This window comes from Microtus ochrogaster, unplaced genomic scaffold (assembly GCF_000317375.1).
Source record: "Microtus ochrogaster isolate Prairie Vole_2 unplaced genomic scaffold, MicOch1.0 UNK3, whole genome shotgun sequence".
Lineage (NCBI taxonomy): Eukaryota > Metazoa > Chordata > Mammalia > Rodentia > Cricetidae > Microtus > Microtus ochrogaster.
The window spans coordinates 11,926,822-11,946,484 of NW_004949101.1; the positions used below are offsets into that span (position 1 = coordinate 11,926,822).

General features: G+C 41.8%; 1 protein-coding gene across 5 annotated transcripts in view; it reads right to left on the bottom strand.

Annotated features, from left to right (window-relative positions):
• The window catches only part of Plcb4 (phospholipase C beta 4), a 359,286-nt gene that overhangs the window by 52,360 nt on the left and 287,263 nt on the right, over positions 1-19,663 (bottom strand). For all 5 annotated transcript variants that reach the window (XM_026788464.1, XM_026788462.1, XM_026788465.1 and 2 more), the window contains exons 13-19: positions 13,543-13,651; positions 9,596-9,806; positions 7,854-7,947; positions 5,632-5,711; positions 5,058-5,142; positions 2,570-2,660; positions 1,542-1,637 (exon numbers count right to left, since the gene is read on the bottom strand). In XM_026788464.1, coding sequence (XP_026644265.1) covers positions 1,542-1,637; positions 2,570-2,660; positions 5,058-5,142; positions 5,632-5,711; positions 7,854-7,947; positions 9,596-9,806; positions 13,543-13,651 — 766 coding nt within the window. The remainder of the gene's footprint in view (positions 1-1,541; positions 1,638-2,569; positions 2,661-5,057; positions 5,143-5,631; positions 5,712-7,853; positions 7,948-9,595; positions 9,807-13,542; positions 13,652-19,663) is intronic.

Consider the following 19,663-nt stretch of genomic DNA (forward strand, 5'->3'; position numbering starts at 1 on the left):
AGATCTTTGGCCTCTTCAATCCCACTAGGCACAGACAAACATAAGAAAGTCAAATGTTATGTTTTTTTTCTCTGGGGTTGGAGTTAAACCCATGCAGGTTCACCTGCTTCATTAGTGGAACCTCCCCCATAGTCAGAGTCTTTAATAAGGGACAGTGAGTAAAATTAGGTTATTCTGACAGCTTTTAGGTTCAGTCTGTGTGTCTAATCTCCTAAAATCAGACATCGTTCAGCTGTATGAGTAACAAAGTTTCTACAAGTACTTTCTCACAAGTCAGGCTATACATCGGTGTTTCTGTTAAACCAATGCAAGTTTAAGTCATTTGGGCAGATAATTGCTAGGATATATGATCAATGGATCATTATCTGAAAACATTCCCAAATGTTCAAAAGGCCCATTGTTTGCTGTTATTACTAATTATATTATTTTTCAGTGCAAGGAACTAAACCCAAGGGTTTGCTCATACGAGGCGAATATGCGACTCCTGAGCTACAACTCCAGCACCGATTTTAAACAAAACATCATGGCTGGCTATATAGACAAGTAAAACAGGTGATGGCAAATATTCAAGTATTTTAAGCAAGGCTGCCAGGAAGTCTGGTGGGAAGGCCTCTTGCATGATAGACCTGTGCTGTATCACTGAGCTATACCCAGTGTAGGTCATTAACTAATTAATAAAACCTGTAATGTATGCTTTGACCGTCAAGTTCACTGTGTGCACATCAGTCAATCGTGTCATTAGGGTTCTCTTACCCTATATTCCTTGTCTCACTAACAAGACTGACGTTCATGTTTTTCTTTATAGATAAAAATTACAGAGTGGACCTTGCAAAGGGTCCATTCAACCCTTGCCTAACATACAAGTGACTCAATACTGAGTCTCTGTGAATGTTTTCTGAAGCTCTCAGTGCACAGTGGGAAGGGAGATGACTAAGCCACTAATATCCACTGTCTAGATAAACCAGAAATAATAGTATCTGAAGAAAATACCAACCCCCTCAAAAGATTAAAGCTAATCAAAAAGTACTCCTGAATATTAAAGCAAGATAATGTCATCCCTATTTAAAGGGGTCTGTTAAGAGAGATTAATATTTTTCTTGTTTCTAACATAAACATTTTTGTAACATGTAGCTTGAAATGATGACTCCTTGCTCTATTTATGAATGTGCATTTGTGTGCATGTGTGTGAGTGATGTCAGTGTGGAGGATGTTCATGTGTACTAGTGAGACTATGTGAAAGAGGTGGGTATGTGCCCACATGATGCCTGTGGAGGTCAGAAGACAACCTTGGCTGTCAGTCCTCACCTTCCACCTTGTTTTGAGACAGGCCCTCTCGTGTGTTTTCCACTGCTTTTGTCAAACTAGCTGGCCCACAAAGTTGCAGAAAGTCTCCTGTCTGTATTTCCCATCTCCAGGGGAACTGCAGATGGTCATGGTAAGCATGTGGCTTCCACGTGGATTCTGGATGTTCAGGCTCAGGTCCTCATGCTTGCATGACAAGCTTGTACCCATGAAGCCATTTCCCCAGCCCCACAACTCACCGCTTTCTATCTCCTCTTCATTGTCATCTTCTAAGATGTTCGCTGGGGCGGCTGATTCTCCAGCTTCCATCATGCTCTTCAGAGCTTCAAGCTGCTCTGTTAGTCAAATCAGACAAGCAGATGGTGAAAGATGCCAGACTCCTTACATAAAATGGGGGGTTTAAGATCAACATGGAGGACAGGAAAAGCAGTAGATTACATGGGCACCTACTCGCTATGCTCATATCTTACATTCCTATTGCTTGGTCTTTGTAAGGATTGTGAACCAGCATGTTACAAACACAGGAGGGAAGTTTACTGGACCATGGGTGAATCTCCTCCCATTTCTGATTGCCGGGTTTAGGGGAGGAACCAGTACATAAAGACAAATATCAAACTTTCATAATTTAGAGAACCTGGTATAGACCAAGATTTAGGAGCAATAACAAGGACAGGGCAGAAAACCTACACGCATGCTAGACAGCAACAGAACTTTAGGATAAGAGTATTTACAAGTAATATGGCTGGGATTATTATCCTGGTAAATAAAACACAGTAGGAAACAACTTTCTCTGCATTTTAGAAATGGAGAAACACACAAAAGGATAAAGTACACTATACAATTAAATTGTCAAAAATAAAAGCAAAATAAATAAAGTCACTCTTTTTTTTTTCTTTTAGTATACATACAAGTCAAAGGTAGACCATAGTCAATGCTATAAATATTCTCAGAGAAGGGATTTTTAGATACCACCAATGTGAGTGTAAATTAATTCAATTGTTATGAAACTGTGACAAGGTATGTAATAATACAAACACTGTTTTTCCTTTTCCTTTTGTATTTCAGCACATACACATACGATTAGACGTTTCCCTCTGCATGGACCAGTTGTAGAAATTAAAGATAAATGAGAATGCAGTGACGTAACCCTGGAAAGGAAATGTTATCTACATCCTATCCACACCCCTTCTCAAATCTACAGGGAGCTCTCAATCACACTTCATCCAGGCAGCTCAGGTGCCCAAAGATATAAGTGCATTTGACTTACTTTTTTCCACTTCAGGTTTCAGCCTTTTATTTTTGATGAGTATTTTTCTTTTGAGGTCATTAGGGGATGGTAAAGGTCTGCCTGGTTCAAGCTAGAGATATACAGAAAAAGTTCAGTTAGTGACTTCACTATTTTTCCAGCCCAGAGGAGCCCCAGAATCATACCAGCCAGCATCCACTAGATGTCAGTCTGCACAGCTCTGCTTTCAGGCCCTTCTCACATCAGTCTGCAGAATCCAAATTTGATTTGAGTAACGCTGCAAAGTTGGAACCCCTAATTTTCTGGAGTATACAGACCAGACCCAACTTGCCAATAGGGCAGGGTCTGACCTGAGTGGTGCTGGGAGGTGGCAGGCAGTCTTGCTGTATGTTAAGTCTTCCAAATTCCAGGTCCATCATAAAGGACAGGGTAGCACTTGATAAAGCCCCAGACTTCCCCTTCCATCTGCACCGTATCAAAGACTAAGCCTGTCTTCTTAATAGACGGACTTGGGATTTTTTTTTTTAAATTTATTTATTATGTGTACAACAGTCTGCTTCCCACACACCAGAAGAGGGCGCCAGATCTCATTACAGATGGTTGTGAGCCATCATGTGGTTGCTGGGAATTGAACTCAGGACCTCTGGAAGAGCAGTCAGTGCTCTTAACCTCTGAGCCATCTCTCCAGCCCGGACTTGGGATTTTAATAGGTTCACTGAAAGACGGGAGAGGTTTGAATTACTGGAATCTGAACTTCACTCTGGCTTCACTTTTTTATACTTTACAGGAAGTTAAGTCTGTTTAGGTCATTTTCTGTGACCAGGGGGACTGTTCCATCTCTAATTATTCAGTCCCCACCCATCCAAGGGCACTCTTACCTATGCATCTTTATAAACAGCTTCTTTGATCCTATGTAGGACAAGCAAGCCTGTGTCTTGTCTTGTGAAGACCTTTAACACGATGCTGCCTGCTATCAGCTGGTCCCGTCTCTGGGAACACATATGTCCCTTCATTAAGAATATAATGCTTTCCCCAAAAGCGATCCTCTTCTCTTGCCCAAGAGAACAGGAAGAGGGTCCAGGAAACAACAGTAATAAAATGAATTACAGATGACTCTCAGTAGGAACTCTTCAGAATCAGCTTCCTAGACAAGGATTAGGATACTGGTATTCTGCAAATTGATGTGAGAGCTGGCTCTTGCAGACATCAACAGAGGAGTGCAAAAAAATAAGAAAAAGAACAGGGAGTGAAGGATGTGTTCCTTAGGTGCTCCACTGTGGGCACCTGAGCGGTACGTAGGGAGTCCTGCTGGGGAGCCCAAAGGACAGAAGAGAAGAAGTGTCCAGAAATAGCCCCTGGGAATCCAGAGTGAGGGGATTGGTGGAGATGTGCATTCTCAGACACTCTGGCCTGTCTCCCTTATGTGAGGAGAGCCTGACTAAGGACCAGAGGTCACATCCAGCCAAAAGCTGTAGGCACGGTCAGCCAACAGTCAGGCCCAGGGTGGGGAGAGGGGGGTGCTGGGAGGGACATGGGAAGCACCTGCTCTGATGCTTCAGCAGGCTGCAGAGTCAGGTGGGGGGCAAAGGATGTAGCCTTGCCTCCCCAGGGCTTTCAGCGGCCACACCTACCTTTGGGAAAAATTCATGGTTAAACCAGCCAGATTACTCACATAGCAGAAATAGCATCGTGTCATCTACTATCCTGTCCTTGAATTGCTGTCTAATGCTCCCGTGTCTGCAGGAGGTCTGACTGCCCCAATAAAACACTTTAACGTTGTTAGTAAGCCCTCTTTCTTGTGACATCTTGTTACACTGCATCTTGTCCTCTGGGACATTATGTATCCTGACAGAAATCCAAGGAACTCTCTGGAACAATCACACATGCATTCAGACTTCATAAAGCCCTTCTATGGACCGCAGACTTAATAAAAGCCCCTTTATGAAGAAACTGGCAGGTATACAATGAAGCTCAAAAATGGCCATGTGACTTTGCCTGAATATTTATTTTGGAGTTGGGAACTTGAACTTTGGGCCTTATGACATCAGTTTGGAGGACTTCCCACAGCAACAGGCTCCCATGAGGTCTGAACCCTGGGTTCTTATTTGTTTACCTGGAGGGTTTTAAAAATACACCTGCTTGGGCTGGGTCAGTTAGAAACCAAACATTGGAGGCAGGGGCCCTGGCGCAGGTGTTTTTACAGGTGTCTGAAGTGACTCAGTGTGAGGCCAGAACTGGGAAACACAGAGAAGCCTGGCCTCTGGACTTGGATGCTTTGTGAAATTTAAAACATGAGACCTTAAGAGCATCCAGATTACATGGAGTCACATGTTTACTTTAGGCTCCTCTCGACATCCCTCTGAAGCACGATAAAAGCTTTTTGTAGCACAGAATCTAAATAAATATGAAAATCCTTAGTATTTGTTCTCCAGTGCTACTTGACCCCTGGAAAGCACATTTCAAAACAAATCCATTCATGCTGGAAATATGGTTTGCTAAAAATACATACTGGATGTGATTCGAGGGCTTGTTTCAACAGGAGATCCCCAAATAGATCTTCACAATACTTGGACATCTTGTACTGTTGATATTTGCTGGGGAGAAAGAAGTGGCATTTGTAAAGTCAAATGTCCATTAACTCTCCAAGAATGAGATATCCATCCCTGTAACTAAAGACACCCACTTTGCAAAGTTCAAGGCTGATTTCATAACAGTGACTACAGCTTATACTTTTAAGTACCATACAAGCTTTAACTGTTTTAACTTAAAATTCAAAACTGACAGAGAAAAATGAAAAAATACCTCCTAACTTATCGCCCAATTTTCCATCTCAAAGGAACTTTAAAGTAGGTTTCCCATTTTCTGACCATTTGTTTGGAGAAAGCATTACTGAGCCCCAAGAAGATGACTTCCCTGGGGCAGGGCTGGAATAACCATGTCCTGGCTGGTGGATTATTTGCTGTTTAGCCCATGAAACAGGAAATTACTCAGTTATTTTTTTGAAAAAAATGAATGGCAGGGTGAGAAGCCAGGGATATGAAACACCACCAAGTAGGGACACGGGAAAGAGGCGGCTTTCATACCTGCAGTGGTTTTCAAAGGAGAGGATTACAGGATACTCTGATGTAACAAATGCTGTTTCCTTGATGGCTTGGATCACATCCTTTAAAGACAGAGAGTGTTTATGAGAGAGAACAGATTGAAGGTAACTCACACTGTTCAGAGACCACTAACGGAGCATCTTAAGACAGCCAACTTTAACAGTTTTGACCTGGAGAACACATCTGCCTACACAACTCTCCTGGGGAGACTCAAGAGGTTTAGGTCATTGCTTTTCAATCAATGCTGTCTTTTATCTCTCCAGTGCTATTAAACGGCATTACTTGAGTGACCTGCCAAGTCCTCGCTTGACAGTGAGCAGAGCCAGGGACTCTGGCCCATCCCACCCCCTTTCTGTAGTACTCGTGTTTGAATCCAGGACTTGGTGCACGTGAAGCAAGTGCTCAACCATTAAACCATGCCCTGAGCCCTCATCAATCTCCTTTAGGAGAACATAAACTCTCTATGAGAATTTTCATCAGATTCCAGTCTTCAGTTCCTCCCACCTCTGAGGAAATGTGTCGCTAATAACACAAGGGTTTCGGCAAGCTTCTAACTGGCCATCCACTGTACTGGTGTGACAACTGCGATTTCCAATATTTCCGATAAGCCTAGTGAAAAGGGGGTCTCCTTCTGTGGTCAAGTAGCATGTGAGACAAATAAGGGAGGGCTCTGGCTCCACTTTTACACTGACACCTACTCCTAAGCGGCAGAACACCTCCTTATACCTTGCATCATATGAAATAGAAAAGCTGTGTCTGACGGCTGGCCCACATGTCTGTTTTAGAACAACGGACTTTGAACCAATGCTTCTCCAATCAGAGTATCACACTATAAAATGCTCACGATCTTACTGGTGTGTAGCTAAGTACAGGGCAAGTCGTGTCACTCAGCAAGTCAGAAAACATTTTTACACTAATTGTCCAGGAAAGCACAGTTGAAAGTATTTTATTGAGACAGCCTTATGAATGCAGCAGTCATCTGAGTATTATTTCTTAAGGTTTCTTCACAGGCAAATATGACCACGAACTTAAACATCTGGGATAAGTGGTCAGGAACTATTCCCGGAGGAAAACTGTGCCTTGGCTTTTGGAGACTGCTTTCCTCTTGGGTGACTTTTTTCCATGCTGCTTCCCCACAATCCTTGTCATTTGATAGCTATATAAAATTCACACTTTGTCCCTTTAATATACTCTAAACTCTTCTTAGGAAGCATAACCTTGAATTAATTAAACTAATTAAAGTCACCAATACTTTGGCTAAGAGATATGATATGGAGGGAACGTTCCACATACAGAAATGAGGCAGCTGTGGTTTCGAAGACAAGACACTGGGGATTTCGCTAGCAGGCAGAGCTAAGAGCCATTATTCCAGACATTGTTATTCTCTCTCCTGGACTACACAATACAGCGGGCTATCTGATGTTAGCCGACACTGAGTTTCTTACCTTTGGTGGGATACTATGGACATGAGGAAGAAAACATGAAGAATGACCCATAGAGATCACTCCAAGGTTCTAAGAGGTGCTTGTTTATTAACTAATCCCTTTCGGTGAGGAGCGGGATGGATTTCTCACTGGCCACAGTACTTAAATGGATGTGCTTCCTGATGATCCTGTGAACTGTGGTTCATTCCTTGTTCCAAATCTTTTGGAAGTATGGAGGCCAATTTGTAGCATGGCTTCCAAATTTAGAAGATGTCCTAACAATCATCCACAATACCAACCTCGTTATCTCATATTATAAGGCTTATATATAAACTTGCTCTTTTTTATGCTACCTTTGAGTCTTTCTGAAATAACAGAAGCCAAGAAAGAAATAGATAAGATTTTTTTTTAAAAAAATGGTTTTGTTCATTTTGATTTGAGAATAGTTCTCACTATATATTTCTCAAAATCCCCGCTGCCTCAGCATCCCAAGTAACTAGGCTATGTGTACACCCAACTGTGCCAAAAAAATTGTTTGAGTGTAAAACTAGATAGATGCTGTTACTAAAGGACCTTACAGTCATCATTTGAAAGCCGGAAAAATAGCATGAAGGAAACATTATATGACTAATAATATTTTGTCTTGACTTTCTCTTTAAAACGAGAAGAACAAAACATGAACGTGTGTTGCTTGAGAAAATGAAAAAAAAATTGTTTTCTTGTTTCCTGTGTTTGCACAACAGTCTGGGAGAGCTAAGGCTGTGACGTTCTTAAACCCACCTTAAACAGGATGTCTGTACACATTGCCTTTCCATGAGTTATTATCGGTTCCTGATCTTCACCTTTTCCATCCCAACAGTCAAGCTCCACACACCTAGAAGCACAGTCAGATTACAACACTGAGCCTATACCGGAAAACCAAATACAAAGTCAAAGACATTTTCTCATAAGTCAGAACACTGAATGAGGAACACGGGCATTTCGTGGCTGCACAAGTGAAAACTACATTTTGTTGCTCACCCTAGTGTCAAAAGAGGGCTGTGGGCGAGAGTTTGAGACTGACTGGATATAATAAACAGCCTGGTTCCCAATAAAATCTTATTTAGGACCAAGTTGCAATAGAGAACAATGGACAATTTGCAATAGAGGCTGGGTTTGGATGATATTGACATTGATTTATAAACTCACTGGGTAGAATAATGTTACTTTTACCCTGCCAGTAGATTTTCTTGAGCTGGACCTGGTGGCACTGGATGGTAATCCAGTTTCCTAAGAGTTTAAGGCCAGCTTGGACAAGTATGTGAGACTCTTTCTCAAAATAATAAGTCAACTAAAAGTCTGACATATAATTCAGTGTAGAGTCCTTGCCCAGCGGGCATGAAGCTCTCAAAGCAGTCCCTGGGGCCAAGCAAGAAGCACTCCTGCTGACTTTCGATTCAGATACAGATACTGAGACAAAGCGCATTAATGAAGTTAGGATGGAATTAATCTCCTCTGTAGCACTTCTGTTCACAAAACGCAGTGAACTTTAAAAAATAAATTTTTCCAAAAAATCATAGTACAACTACATTTCTTTTTTTGCAATATATTAACCTTAAATATTTGCTCTTTTCTATACAAGTTACTTTCAGCAATATCTCCTTAGAAAACTAAACTTCTGAGCTTTACACAGCCACATTTTTTATCTTGATTTTTGTATTTTAGGCAGTAGTAAGGATTGAACTCAGGACCTTGCACAGACTAAGCAAATGCTCTACCACCAAACTAAATTCCCAAGCTTTTTTTTGTAGCATTAAATAAAGTTAAATTTGTAACTACCTAGAACTAGTAGAAAACTTAATATGGCTTCTTAAAATATATTTATTTTCTTGTTTTACAATTTTGAGGTCATATTTTAAAAATCATAGTAGATGATTGTCTTTTGACCCTGAAGATGGCTCCACAATTTTATGTGATACCTTCTTTTCTCACTCAACATAAAATGAACATACTCTATGAAAGAGAAGTGTAAATGTCCTTTTGGTTCTGATTGCTATTTCCGATTTCAGAGAAAAGCAGATTGCAATAGTCTTTCCTTATCCATGGTTCAGTTATCTAGGGTCAACACTGGTTTGAAAATATAGAATGCAAAGGTCTATGTTTTAAAGCATGCCACTGTTGACTGGTGCAATGGCCTCGTTCACCGGCCAAGTGTCCTGCCTAGGAGTGGGATCAACCCAACGCCCAGCACATCACCCTGTATTCACTACCACCTGTCAGCCACTTAGTGGCCTTCCTTGCTATCAGAATGTCATACAACTACAGTGTTTTATTCAGGAAACCCTTACTTTCACTGAGTAATTTATAAACAGAACTTCATCACAGGTATTTACATACAGTGGGGAGAACTAGGCATGAGCCATTGCTTAGCAGATCCACTGGGCATCTTAGAACACTGGGAATTGGAGAGATAAAGGGAGGCCAATGATATGTTTAAAGGTGCCACATATAGACAAAGCAAATCTCTATCTTGAGTTCCAGACCTGCACCCAGCCAGGAGAACTTGTCTGTACATCTCCACTGAAGACTTTCCGCCAAACTGCCGGCCGGTGAGATAGGTATTGTGGGAAGAACTGATGAAGTAGTGAGCCAGGGGGTGATCCATCTCCTGGTAAAGTTCTAAGCGATCTAGGAAGACTGGGGCATTTTCATCGGACATCAGATATCTGCAAAACCCATCACTTGATATGAGGCCTGGGGAGAAAGAAAATCTGAGTGGTACCGCAGCTCAGAAGACGAACATCTTTCATTGTGCCCAGCCTCGTTGAGGTAGTATAAAAGTCAGAGCAGAAACAACTCTGTAGTTTTTCCCTAGACCCGACACCGTTCAGAACTTGAACAACATACAAAATTACACATTAAAAGAAGAACAGTCTATGACAGTTCTCCAAATGAAGAAACTATGCTATGAACCACAGCCATGAGGAAGCTCTGGCTCTTCTACGGCCATCCTTGCCTTCTTCTGTCCATCTCCTGGTTTCTCTGGTCAAGTGGGGAACAGAATGACCCAGGATCATCATGATTGGTAACTGAGAATACCTGTAAGATGTGTGCCATTAATTCTAAGTCACTTATTTTCATTCAGTTGGAGAAATGGTTGCCTTTCAAATTTAAACAATTTATTTTTCACAATTATCTAAACATTAAAGTCTGACACTGGTGAAAAACATGGAAACACAGGCCACTGCTGATTTCAGTTACTTTTCTGAATGGGGCAGGGCTTACATGGCAACTGTGGGGTGGATAAGCAGTGTTTCACAAATGCCAGAAGCCTCAGCCCTTTGCTTTTTCATGTAACCATTTATAAGTTATGAAGATAATCCCATTCACATCCACTGAAAAGCTCCATCGATCATCTGAAAGACAGCTCTGGGCCTCATGCACAGCTTGCTTAGGTCTCACAGCTTGCTCTGCAGGTTTGACCTTGATGAAAGAACATGATAGAGATGCCATCACTGTGCCTACGGGCTGTACTACAACTCCATTTTTCTACAGCCAAATAACAAGACTATCCCAGTTCTTGCAACACTCCCCAAATAGTTTTTCAGGTTAACTACATGTGTGTCTAATCAATAGATGTCTAATCAATAGATCATTTCCAGTCTTTTCAATTTTACAGAACAACTATACCACTGTGTGCATCTGAATCATTTATGCACTTATGTGCACACATGTTCATGTGTACACACCCACACAGAGTTTATCATTAACTGAATAAATGGCAATCCACAAGGAATATATATATTATATTTTGGTTTTTCAAGAAAGGGTTTCTCTTTGTAGCCCTGGCTGTCCTGGAACTCTCTCTGTAGACCAGGCTGGCCTTGAACTCAGAGATCTGCCTGTCTCTGCCTCCCAAGTGCTGGGATTAAAGACATGTGCAACCATGCCCAGTTCTCTTATAATAATAAGTTTGTTGCTGGATATTCAGGCTATTTCTAATAACAACTGAAGTACTACAATAAAACTTTCTATGCTTCTGTCCTTGGCATATTCATTCATTTGAATAACCGACACTTTTGAGGCACTGAGATAGGTACAGAAAAAAGAGCTACATTCCATTTTTACAAAGTTCACATATTATGGGTAAGAAAAATAAATATATGAATAATTATAATGCCATACTGGAAGTACAAAGCTAGAATGATGAAACCGGATGGTGGGATACTGGTTTAAATACGTGGCCAGTGAAATCTTTTTAAGATTTCATAAATGCATAGGGACAAGATATACCCCACATAGAGCCAAGCCACACAGATGCAAAGGAATGGGTCTTTGGGGCAGAAGGTTGAGCAAATGCAGAAATCTTGATGCAGGAATGTGTGTTCTCAATTCATTCAATAAATGCAAAGAGGAATGAGCAACATCTGGGGAATGAGCTGGGCAATGATGCAGGAGAGGGGGCCAAAGGCTGCATCTATTAGGGTTTAGTCCTATGTTCTTGAGATTTTTGTGTTGGGAAGCTTCGGTGGCGTAGCAGAGTACACAATACCATTGGATAGTATCCTAAAAGGCTTACTCTGACTGCTGTGTGGAGCATAGTACTGCATACAAAGCAGAACAAAGATGTCACAAGCCAGTTGGCATTGCCCCTGGAAAGGCTGTAGGCTTGAACGTCTGAAATGGTGAGAACGAGGTGGACCTCACATGCTTTGGTGACAGATCATAAGAGATGTGAAAGGAATAAAACATACAGGGTGATTCCAAAGGTTCCGACTTGAAAAGCTAAGTGAGTAGTGCAACCATTTCTTAGGCTGTGAAAGAAGATGGAGACAGGACAACCAAGCCATGCTGCAAACACAGCTGTTCAATATGCAGATAAGCAGGCCTACTGCAGGCTCCTGGGTTATGGTTGAGATGAGGACTGGAGGATTTGCTCTGAAAGTCATATGTTTACAGAAGACACTGAAAGCTCGAGGCCTGCATGGCACCTGCTCCTAGCAGAAAGCATGGAAGAAGCAGAGGTCTAGCATGGGACAGCCACTGTTTGGAGATTGTGTGAGATTCTCTCTAGGGTACACACCTGCAAGAGGAAATGCTGAGCTACCAGAGAGGCACATTTTCTACTTTTTAAGCTACTCTCCCAATCCCCAGGTAGTTGTGAACACTTACAACTCTATGAGAAGTGTCTTTTGAGCTGTACTCTTACATTGTTCATTAAGTCACAAAGAGGCTTTAATTCTCTGTTATTTGTGAAAGGGAGAAGCTGTGTTGTTTTGTTTTTTTTTTTAAAGCTGGTGTCAGTTATAATCAGGTCTTGAAAGGACCCGAGGATAACAAAGACACAAATCATCACATCATCAGTTGCTGAGGAACAGCTGCTCTTGTCTTTCCTTTGAACAGACCACAGCTGACTTCAAGATGCAGAGGGGGCGGCATGAACACTTCTTATTCAGTCTTGAACTCCCAGTGTTACAGTTTGAATGTGAAATGTCCCTCACAGGCTGACATGTTAGGACACCTGGTCCCTAGCGGGTGGCCCTGTTTTGAGTGTTACCGAACTGACTGGTGGGGGCAGGTCACTGCGGGTGTGTCTGGATCTGATATTTCTGCTTGCTAGTCCTGTTAGGATGTGAGCAGGTGCCTCACACTCCTGACACCACGCCTTTCTGCTACGACAAACTAAACTTTCCTGAAAATGTGAATGAACCCAAATAAATCCTTGCGCCCACAGGAGTTGCTTCTGTCAAGTATCCTGGTCATAATGACCAGAAAAATAAATAAATAAATATAAAAATAAATAAATAAATAAATAAATAAATAGATAAATAAAAGAGCTGCAGAAAGCAAGCATAGCCTCCTGGCTGCCAAGTGTGGGGCTCCTGGGCTCCCAGGCATGTCCCTGCGGCAGGGATGCACTTCAGTTGTCCTCATACTTTTTCTTTGATTACTAGTTGAATTACATATTGTTTCCGAACCAAAATGAAAGGGACAAAGATCCAGGAATATGGACAACTTGCTGAGACTAGTTAGTGTCCTATCAGTGTGTTTGTCTTCCAACCCAGGGGTCAAGTATCAAATTAAGTACCAAGTTTATTCAGCTTAGTAAAACAAAAGGGAGCAAAGGCAGGTGCACGTTCTTATGTGAAAAAATTCTTTTCAAAGAATGCACAAAGAGACTGTCTTCTTAGCACTATGGAAAATTAAAACTTAATATATATGCATATACAGCGGATTATCACTACAATGTCCTTATCAACACAGCACATTTTGCAGTGGTATACTTCAGACAGTGTGGATTCACTCGATAGAACATACAAGCTAAATTAGTTTAAAAGCAAGAAAAGAATAAATTAATTACTAATCTTTGAATCTACGGTGCCCCCAAAGCATTTAAGATATTTTAATTAAAATTCAAGGTTTTTAAATGTACATTTTCTTGTCTTAATAAAAAAACAAAATTTAATGTGTTTTTCCTCATTTATATTACCTTTTTTCTTCAAATCTTCATCAGGCTCATACATCTCAATGATCCGCATTGCTCTTTTTGCATCATAAAATGGAAATAAAATTTCATTCAGCCGAGGATCTCGCTGGTGCTATGATGAGAAAATAACTCCATTTAGACCCACGTTCCTCATCCTGAAAGAGATTTCTACGCATATAATTTGTACAACAAGATCCATCTAGACGCTCATATTTGTAATTACAGAGATCAGACTTCACTGCCTTCCTGGCTCTCTCCCTGAACTATACTACATAAAGTTCATCTCTGGACTTATGCTGTTGGAGCTGGACGGTGGAAAAAGGGGAGTTGTGTGGTTTCCTCCCGTTTCAACTTTGAAGAAGACATGAAAGTGTGAGAACGGCAACTGTACTGCCATCTACTTCCTACACCTTAGGTCAGTGACTTGCCACAAATAGGTGCAAAAATGAGAGAAAAGGATCTCTCCAGTATTTAAAAATTTAGTACTGAGGTTACCTTTAAAAAGAAAAAGAAAAAATAAAGAAAATAAGCAACCATATCAGGTACTAAGTGGCCCAAAGCCCCAAAACAATAGCAACAACAACAACAACAACAACAAAAAAAAAACCCAAAACTTGAGTGTCAGAAAAATAAATAGTTAAGTTTTAACCTAGCTTTCTCTACTTTTTTTTTTTTTTTTTTACCTACTTTCTCTTGAGCACTCTGTAAACTTTGTTTTCTTGGAGTCAGTTTTCCAAGATGATAGAATTGTAATGATGGAAATGAATCAGCAAAGAATCATCAAGTTTAAAATACAGCATCTCAGGGCACCTTCTCTCTACAGCTGTACCCGCACTCTGCTCTGGAAGAAGTCCCCAGCAGAGTGCAGGGAAGAAGGCTCTGATGGAAGCTGCCAATAGCCACCTTTCTCAGTCAGCACCCAAGATGCTTCTTACATTGAAGGAGTAACACACTTCCTGCACTGAGGCTGCCCTGTCTTCCTGGAATGGCAAGAAGCCCATTTACCTACTCACTACCTAACTAAGCTATGTGTGTGTGCAAGCTTATATATGTGCGTGTGTATGTGCGTGTGGATATGGGTATGCATATGTCACGGCGCGTGTCTGGAGGCAGTGGATCCACTAAACTTTCTTACAGTTCATTGTGGATGACAGGATTGCATTATGTCCTCTCCCAAATGAATAAAACGTAAGCTTTCAGAGACTGATGGGCCAATAAGCAGATGTGCGCAAGAATTGCTTAACGTATCATATTTTGGCAACAGCTCTTTACCCAGATGTCTGCACAGGTTTGCAATAATATTATTGGAAAGAAGCTTAAGAAGCAACTGTTCATATGGCCCTTTTTTTCTCTGCTGAGGGATGGTCACCTGTAAGGGGGGCTATGTACAGAACAATACCTTTGGCCAATGGAACACTTGATTTTAACTGCTAAAGCATAGACGTGTCTAGACTCCCCTTGTACCGTTTAGTTAAAAGTGTTAAAGTGAAAGGATCAATATCTTTATTTTTTAAATATTTATTTATTATGTATACAATATGCTGTCTGTGTGTATGCCTGCAAGCCAGAAGAGGGCACCAGACCCCATTACGGATGGTTGTGAGCCACCATGTGGTTGCTGGGAATTGAACTCAGGACCTTTGGAAGAGTAGGCAATGCTCTTAACCTCTGAGCCATCTCTCCAGCCCCTGATCGATATCTTTATTGACAGCTTATCCTGATGAAGCATTCTTCTGTTGAAATATTACTGATTATGCCCATGTCGATGCTAGACTGGAAACTGTTATGCTAATAGCAGGGCTTGATACTTCAGAGAATAGTGATGAGATCCGTAGGGAAAGGGAAACCGATGTGGACAGTGGGATGCCAGGCAAGTGAAGACATGCTAGAACCTGTAAGGATCGCTACACCCCATAAGGATCGGATACAGCATACAGCAGACCCCAGTATTCAAGGGTGTTGGGGGCTGCAGACCCCTGGCCCCTTGACTTTCTTTGCCTGCTGGAGCGAACTGAGCAAAACAACTTGTTTTCCTGTGCCTGCAGCTGCTGTGAGCACAAGGCCCTCATGAGTTCCTGATGGCAGGGGGGTAAATTCTGGTGGGTTTTACAGCTGGAAATCCCAAGAGCTGGGGCGTGGCTATCAGTTAAGGATCCCTATATAAGCTTCCCTGGAGCACAAAAAAAGTTGGCATTCTTGTATCAAGGATGACCTGTGTCCCCGTGTCTCTGTCTGTCTGTGTGAGTGTGTTTTTAAGTCTCCTGCATAGTTCCTGGCTTGTGTACCTTCCCTTAGAGCAGACATTGCACTTAACACAAGGGGATTAAGGTCTCCCCTGGGATGAGAGGAATCATTCAAAAGCATTCAAAGAAATAAAATCCTAACCACTCTCTAGACATCTTTCCTCCCATCAACTAGAACTAAATAAGATGGATAAGGGATGGAAAGGGATCTTTTCATACCCTGACATAGTTACACTCAATTATCCTCTGTTTCTTCCCTAGTAAAATTAAGTCCTTTGACTTAAATAGGAGATCACTGGTGAGTATTTGGGACATAGAGAACTGAAGGGGCAAATCCATATGACTTAAGAAGAGGAAGAAAAATGGGATACAGTTATGGGGGAGAAAACAGACACAATGGGAAAGGGGGAAGGAAACTCAGACATTTCTGGGTGTTTTTACACATGCACATATTAACATGGTGCTGCTTAAAATGTGATGTGTGGATGGCAGGAGCAGCATCACCATCACCTGGGAGAGTTTAAAGACTGGATTCTGGGGGCCTCTCCTCAGACCTCCTGAAACTGAGTCCCCCGGTGGAACCAGGAATTATTTGGGATGCAAGCAGATCTAGTAAGCTTTCCCGGTAATTCTGACTCGCTCAATTTAAGCATTCCTGCTCTAGAGTAGGAGGTGTGCCTTTATTGCTTGCTCAGCCCTGTGGGCTAAATCTCCAGTACTGCACAGATCAGGTGTGGTGGAACTTGTTTGTATAATTGCAGCACTTGGAAAGCAGGGCCAGGAGGATCAGAAGCTCAAGGACATCTTATGCTACATAGCAGACTGGAGGCTGGCCCTCTTAGAAATGAAAGGAAAAAAGGAAGGAGGGAAAGAAAGAAGGAAGGAAGGGAGAGAGAAAAGAAATAAAAAGAGGAAAAAGCATTGATTTAAACTGTAACCACAAGCATTTTATTTCATGACAAAAAAACAAAAGCAAGAAAATCCCATCTAACTAAATAATGCAAGGCAGGACTAATATGACCTGTGTTCCTAATTAAGCTTTATCCATTAAAATGTAATTAGAGGGCATCATATTCATAGGATCATCTTTCTAGTAGAAGAAATAGCCAGGAAAACAGCACATATCCATACTTGCTACCTAAGGTGTTTATAGTCTTAGCAAAAGAGATTTAAGTGCAGACAAAATAAAATTCCACTTTGTCTTTGTACCTGCTCTGCCAGAAAATATAATCTTTTCTTTCCCCCAAATTTTCACATTTTTAAAAGGTGACAAAGCCTGGTCCCTCTGAATAATCTAGAGGCAGGGAAACAAATGGTAAGGTTTGCATCTTTTCATCCTAGTGAGGAAGGATGCTACACACCATCACATCAAGGTGACCTCAGAGTAACAGGGTGCAGAAGAGTTCAAGTCAGAGACAGCACAGTGCAGCAGGTTGCCACAGCTCTGAGACACCATCAACTTCCACTCAGATAAACAACAAGCCCAGCATTTCACTTCCTGGCATCCAGAACTTTCTAAATGAGGTTCTAAATAGCTCTGAAGAGTCGGTCATGGAAACCTGTGCCAAGCAAATGAGATCTACCATGGGAAGCCCCCACAACTCTGTCCTTAGCTTTACTGAGAAAATGTGTCAACTGCCTTTGGTACAAGTGCGCTGGGGGAGATGGATGCTGATCTAATATTTTAAAATAGTATAGAAAGGGAGCTGAACAATCAGCAAGGCTGGGCTCACATAGAATAGAATACTCTCCCCTCTTCCTCTCTCTTTTATCTTCTCATCTAAGAACAAGGATATTGTAAAGTGAACAGTATTAGGTACTCTCTTACATACTTCTAATTAAAACATGTAAAAACCAGCTTCAACTCTAATGTGCTCCTATGTGTGGTGATGTGTGTGAGGGAGTAGATAACCAGCGATAAAATAAAGTCATGTTATGTTTTGTCCTTGTTTTTAACTGTCTCCATATAAGACCCATTTCCTCTTTCTTATTTTGGTTTCTCCTGCTCTCTGGGCAGCCCTCAATTCTCCATCAACTTCCTTAGCTGTTATTATGCTTACTGGAAGCAAAATAGAAATGGAGGTGGCACTGAAATAAATTTATCGTATTAACAAAGGGGGAAAAAGTGAAATCACCTGACCCTAGAGACTGCATTAGTCCTGCCACACACAGCTGAGGTGATAGGAGAGCTTGATGCTGGCAGCTCCCAGCATGCACCTTCGCCAGTTCTCCATAACTCTAGCTTGCCGTTCTTCATGATTCTGGTGAAGGACGTTTCCTTCTATCCACTGGATAGAACCCAGAGACGCTGTGACACTAAAGGTTTAGCTGTGAGTGTGAACCTGTCTGACTAAATTCTTTACGGAGAACGACCATATTTATTATGCTCAGATTCCCCCTCCCCGGCCACCCCACTAAGCACCCCAAGAAGTCATCCTGTTAGCCTAGACAGTGCTGCACAACTTCCGCTTGCACGCAAGTTGCCTGGACATCTTGTTAAGCGCAGGTTACTGACTCAGTATCTGCATTGCTAATATGCTGCTGGGGGACACTAATGCTGCCTGTCTGGGGATTCAAGCTATGGCCATCTGTGATTAAGAGGCCCTGGAAAGCAGATGAGAAATGAATTCAAAGCTACCACTGAGGGAAGAGAGGCACATACCCTACACAGTCACTAAGTAAAAGACTAAATTTTTCTCCCTTTTCTGCCTCTTGAAGGTAGAGATTAGTACACTAATCAGAAAGAAAGAGTGAGATTTACAGGCTGGACGATGGCAGAAGCCAGGATGCTACTGGTTGACTGGAAGGGGCTTTCTTTTCCTCGGTCAGTGCCAGTCAGTGAACCTTGTTGTATACGCACCTACTGATTCTTTGTGGTTATAAGTGGTTCTCAGATACCCTGAAATGTGCATACATGGTGACCAGGGCCTTCTCCTTCCAGTGTTCCTCCTTTTCTCTTATCTTGCTGCGTGACGCTGGATCCCATGTAGCAGTGAAACTGCCTGTTGAAGTCCTTAGAAAACATTGAGGTCTGATCTATTTAAGGTCACAGACCTTTATGTTCCAAACCCTATTGCCATTCCAGATGAGCTCTGTCTCCTTGCATTACAGGATCTGAAGCTGCCGTGCCTAAAGCTATTTTGATTCTGGAGAAATTAGTGGGATAAGAGTAGAACTGTACATAGGATGTGCAAGAAGCCGGCGGGGGCCTGGGGATGTGGGGTGATAGTGGAGGGGAAAGAAAGCCATATTTGGAGGTGATACTGTGATTAAAATCCCAGGGCAGATACTTTTCTGGAATGTCCTATTGCCTTTCTAGAACCTATAGAAATCTAGAATCATGCCGATTCCACCAGTCTCATCTAACATTCAGGGTATTTCTTTGCTTAAAGAGAAGCCAAGGGAAAGGAAATATAAAGAACAAAGCCTGTGACGGTCTACTGCAGCAGCGACAGGGAACACTTGCTTCATCATAAAGAACATGGAGGGCAGAGCCAGAGAAGTATGAGAGACCTGTTCTCTTTAAATACTTCGGTTTAAAAAGCAAAAGCTTACACGTTTTATGAGTAAAAAATTTAAAATCCTTTGGAATAATGAAATGCGCTAACTAAGTAGACAAAGAAAAACATCTGTGAGAGGAAATGAATCCTACAAGAAGAGCAAGAGCAGCACCTATCCTCTGGACTTTAGAATTGGTTCTGAACTCCAACAGTGCAAGGCAGTAGGAAGTGCATGCTGGCCCAGGAAGTGCTGATGGACTGACCATGAGTTAAGGTTTCCTCCTCCCTCTCTCTCACCAGGAAGTGCTGATGGACTGACCATGAGCTAGGGTTTCTTCCTCTCTCTCTCTCACCAGGAAGTGCTGATGGACTGACCATGAG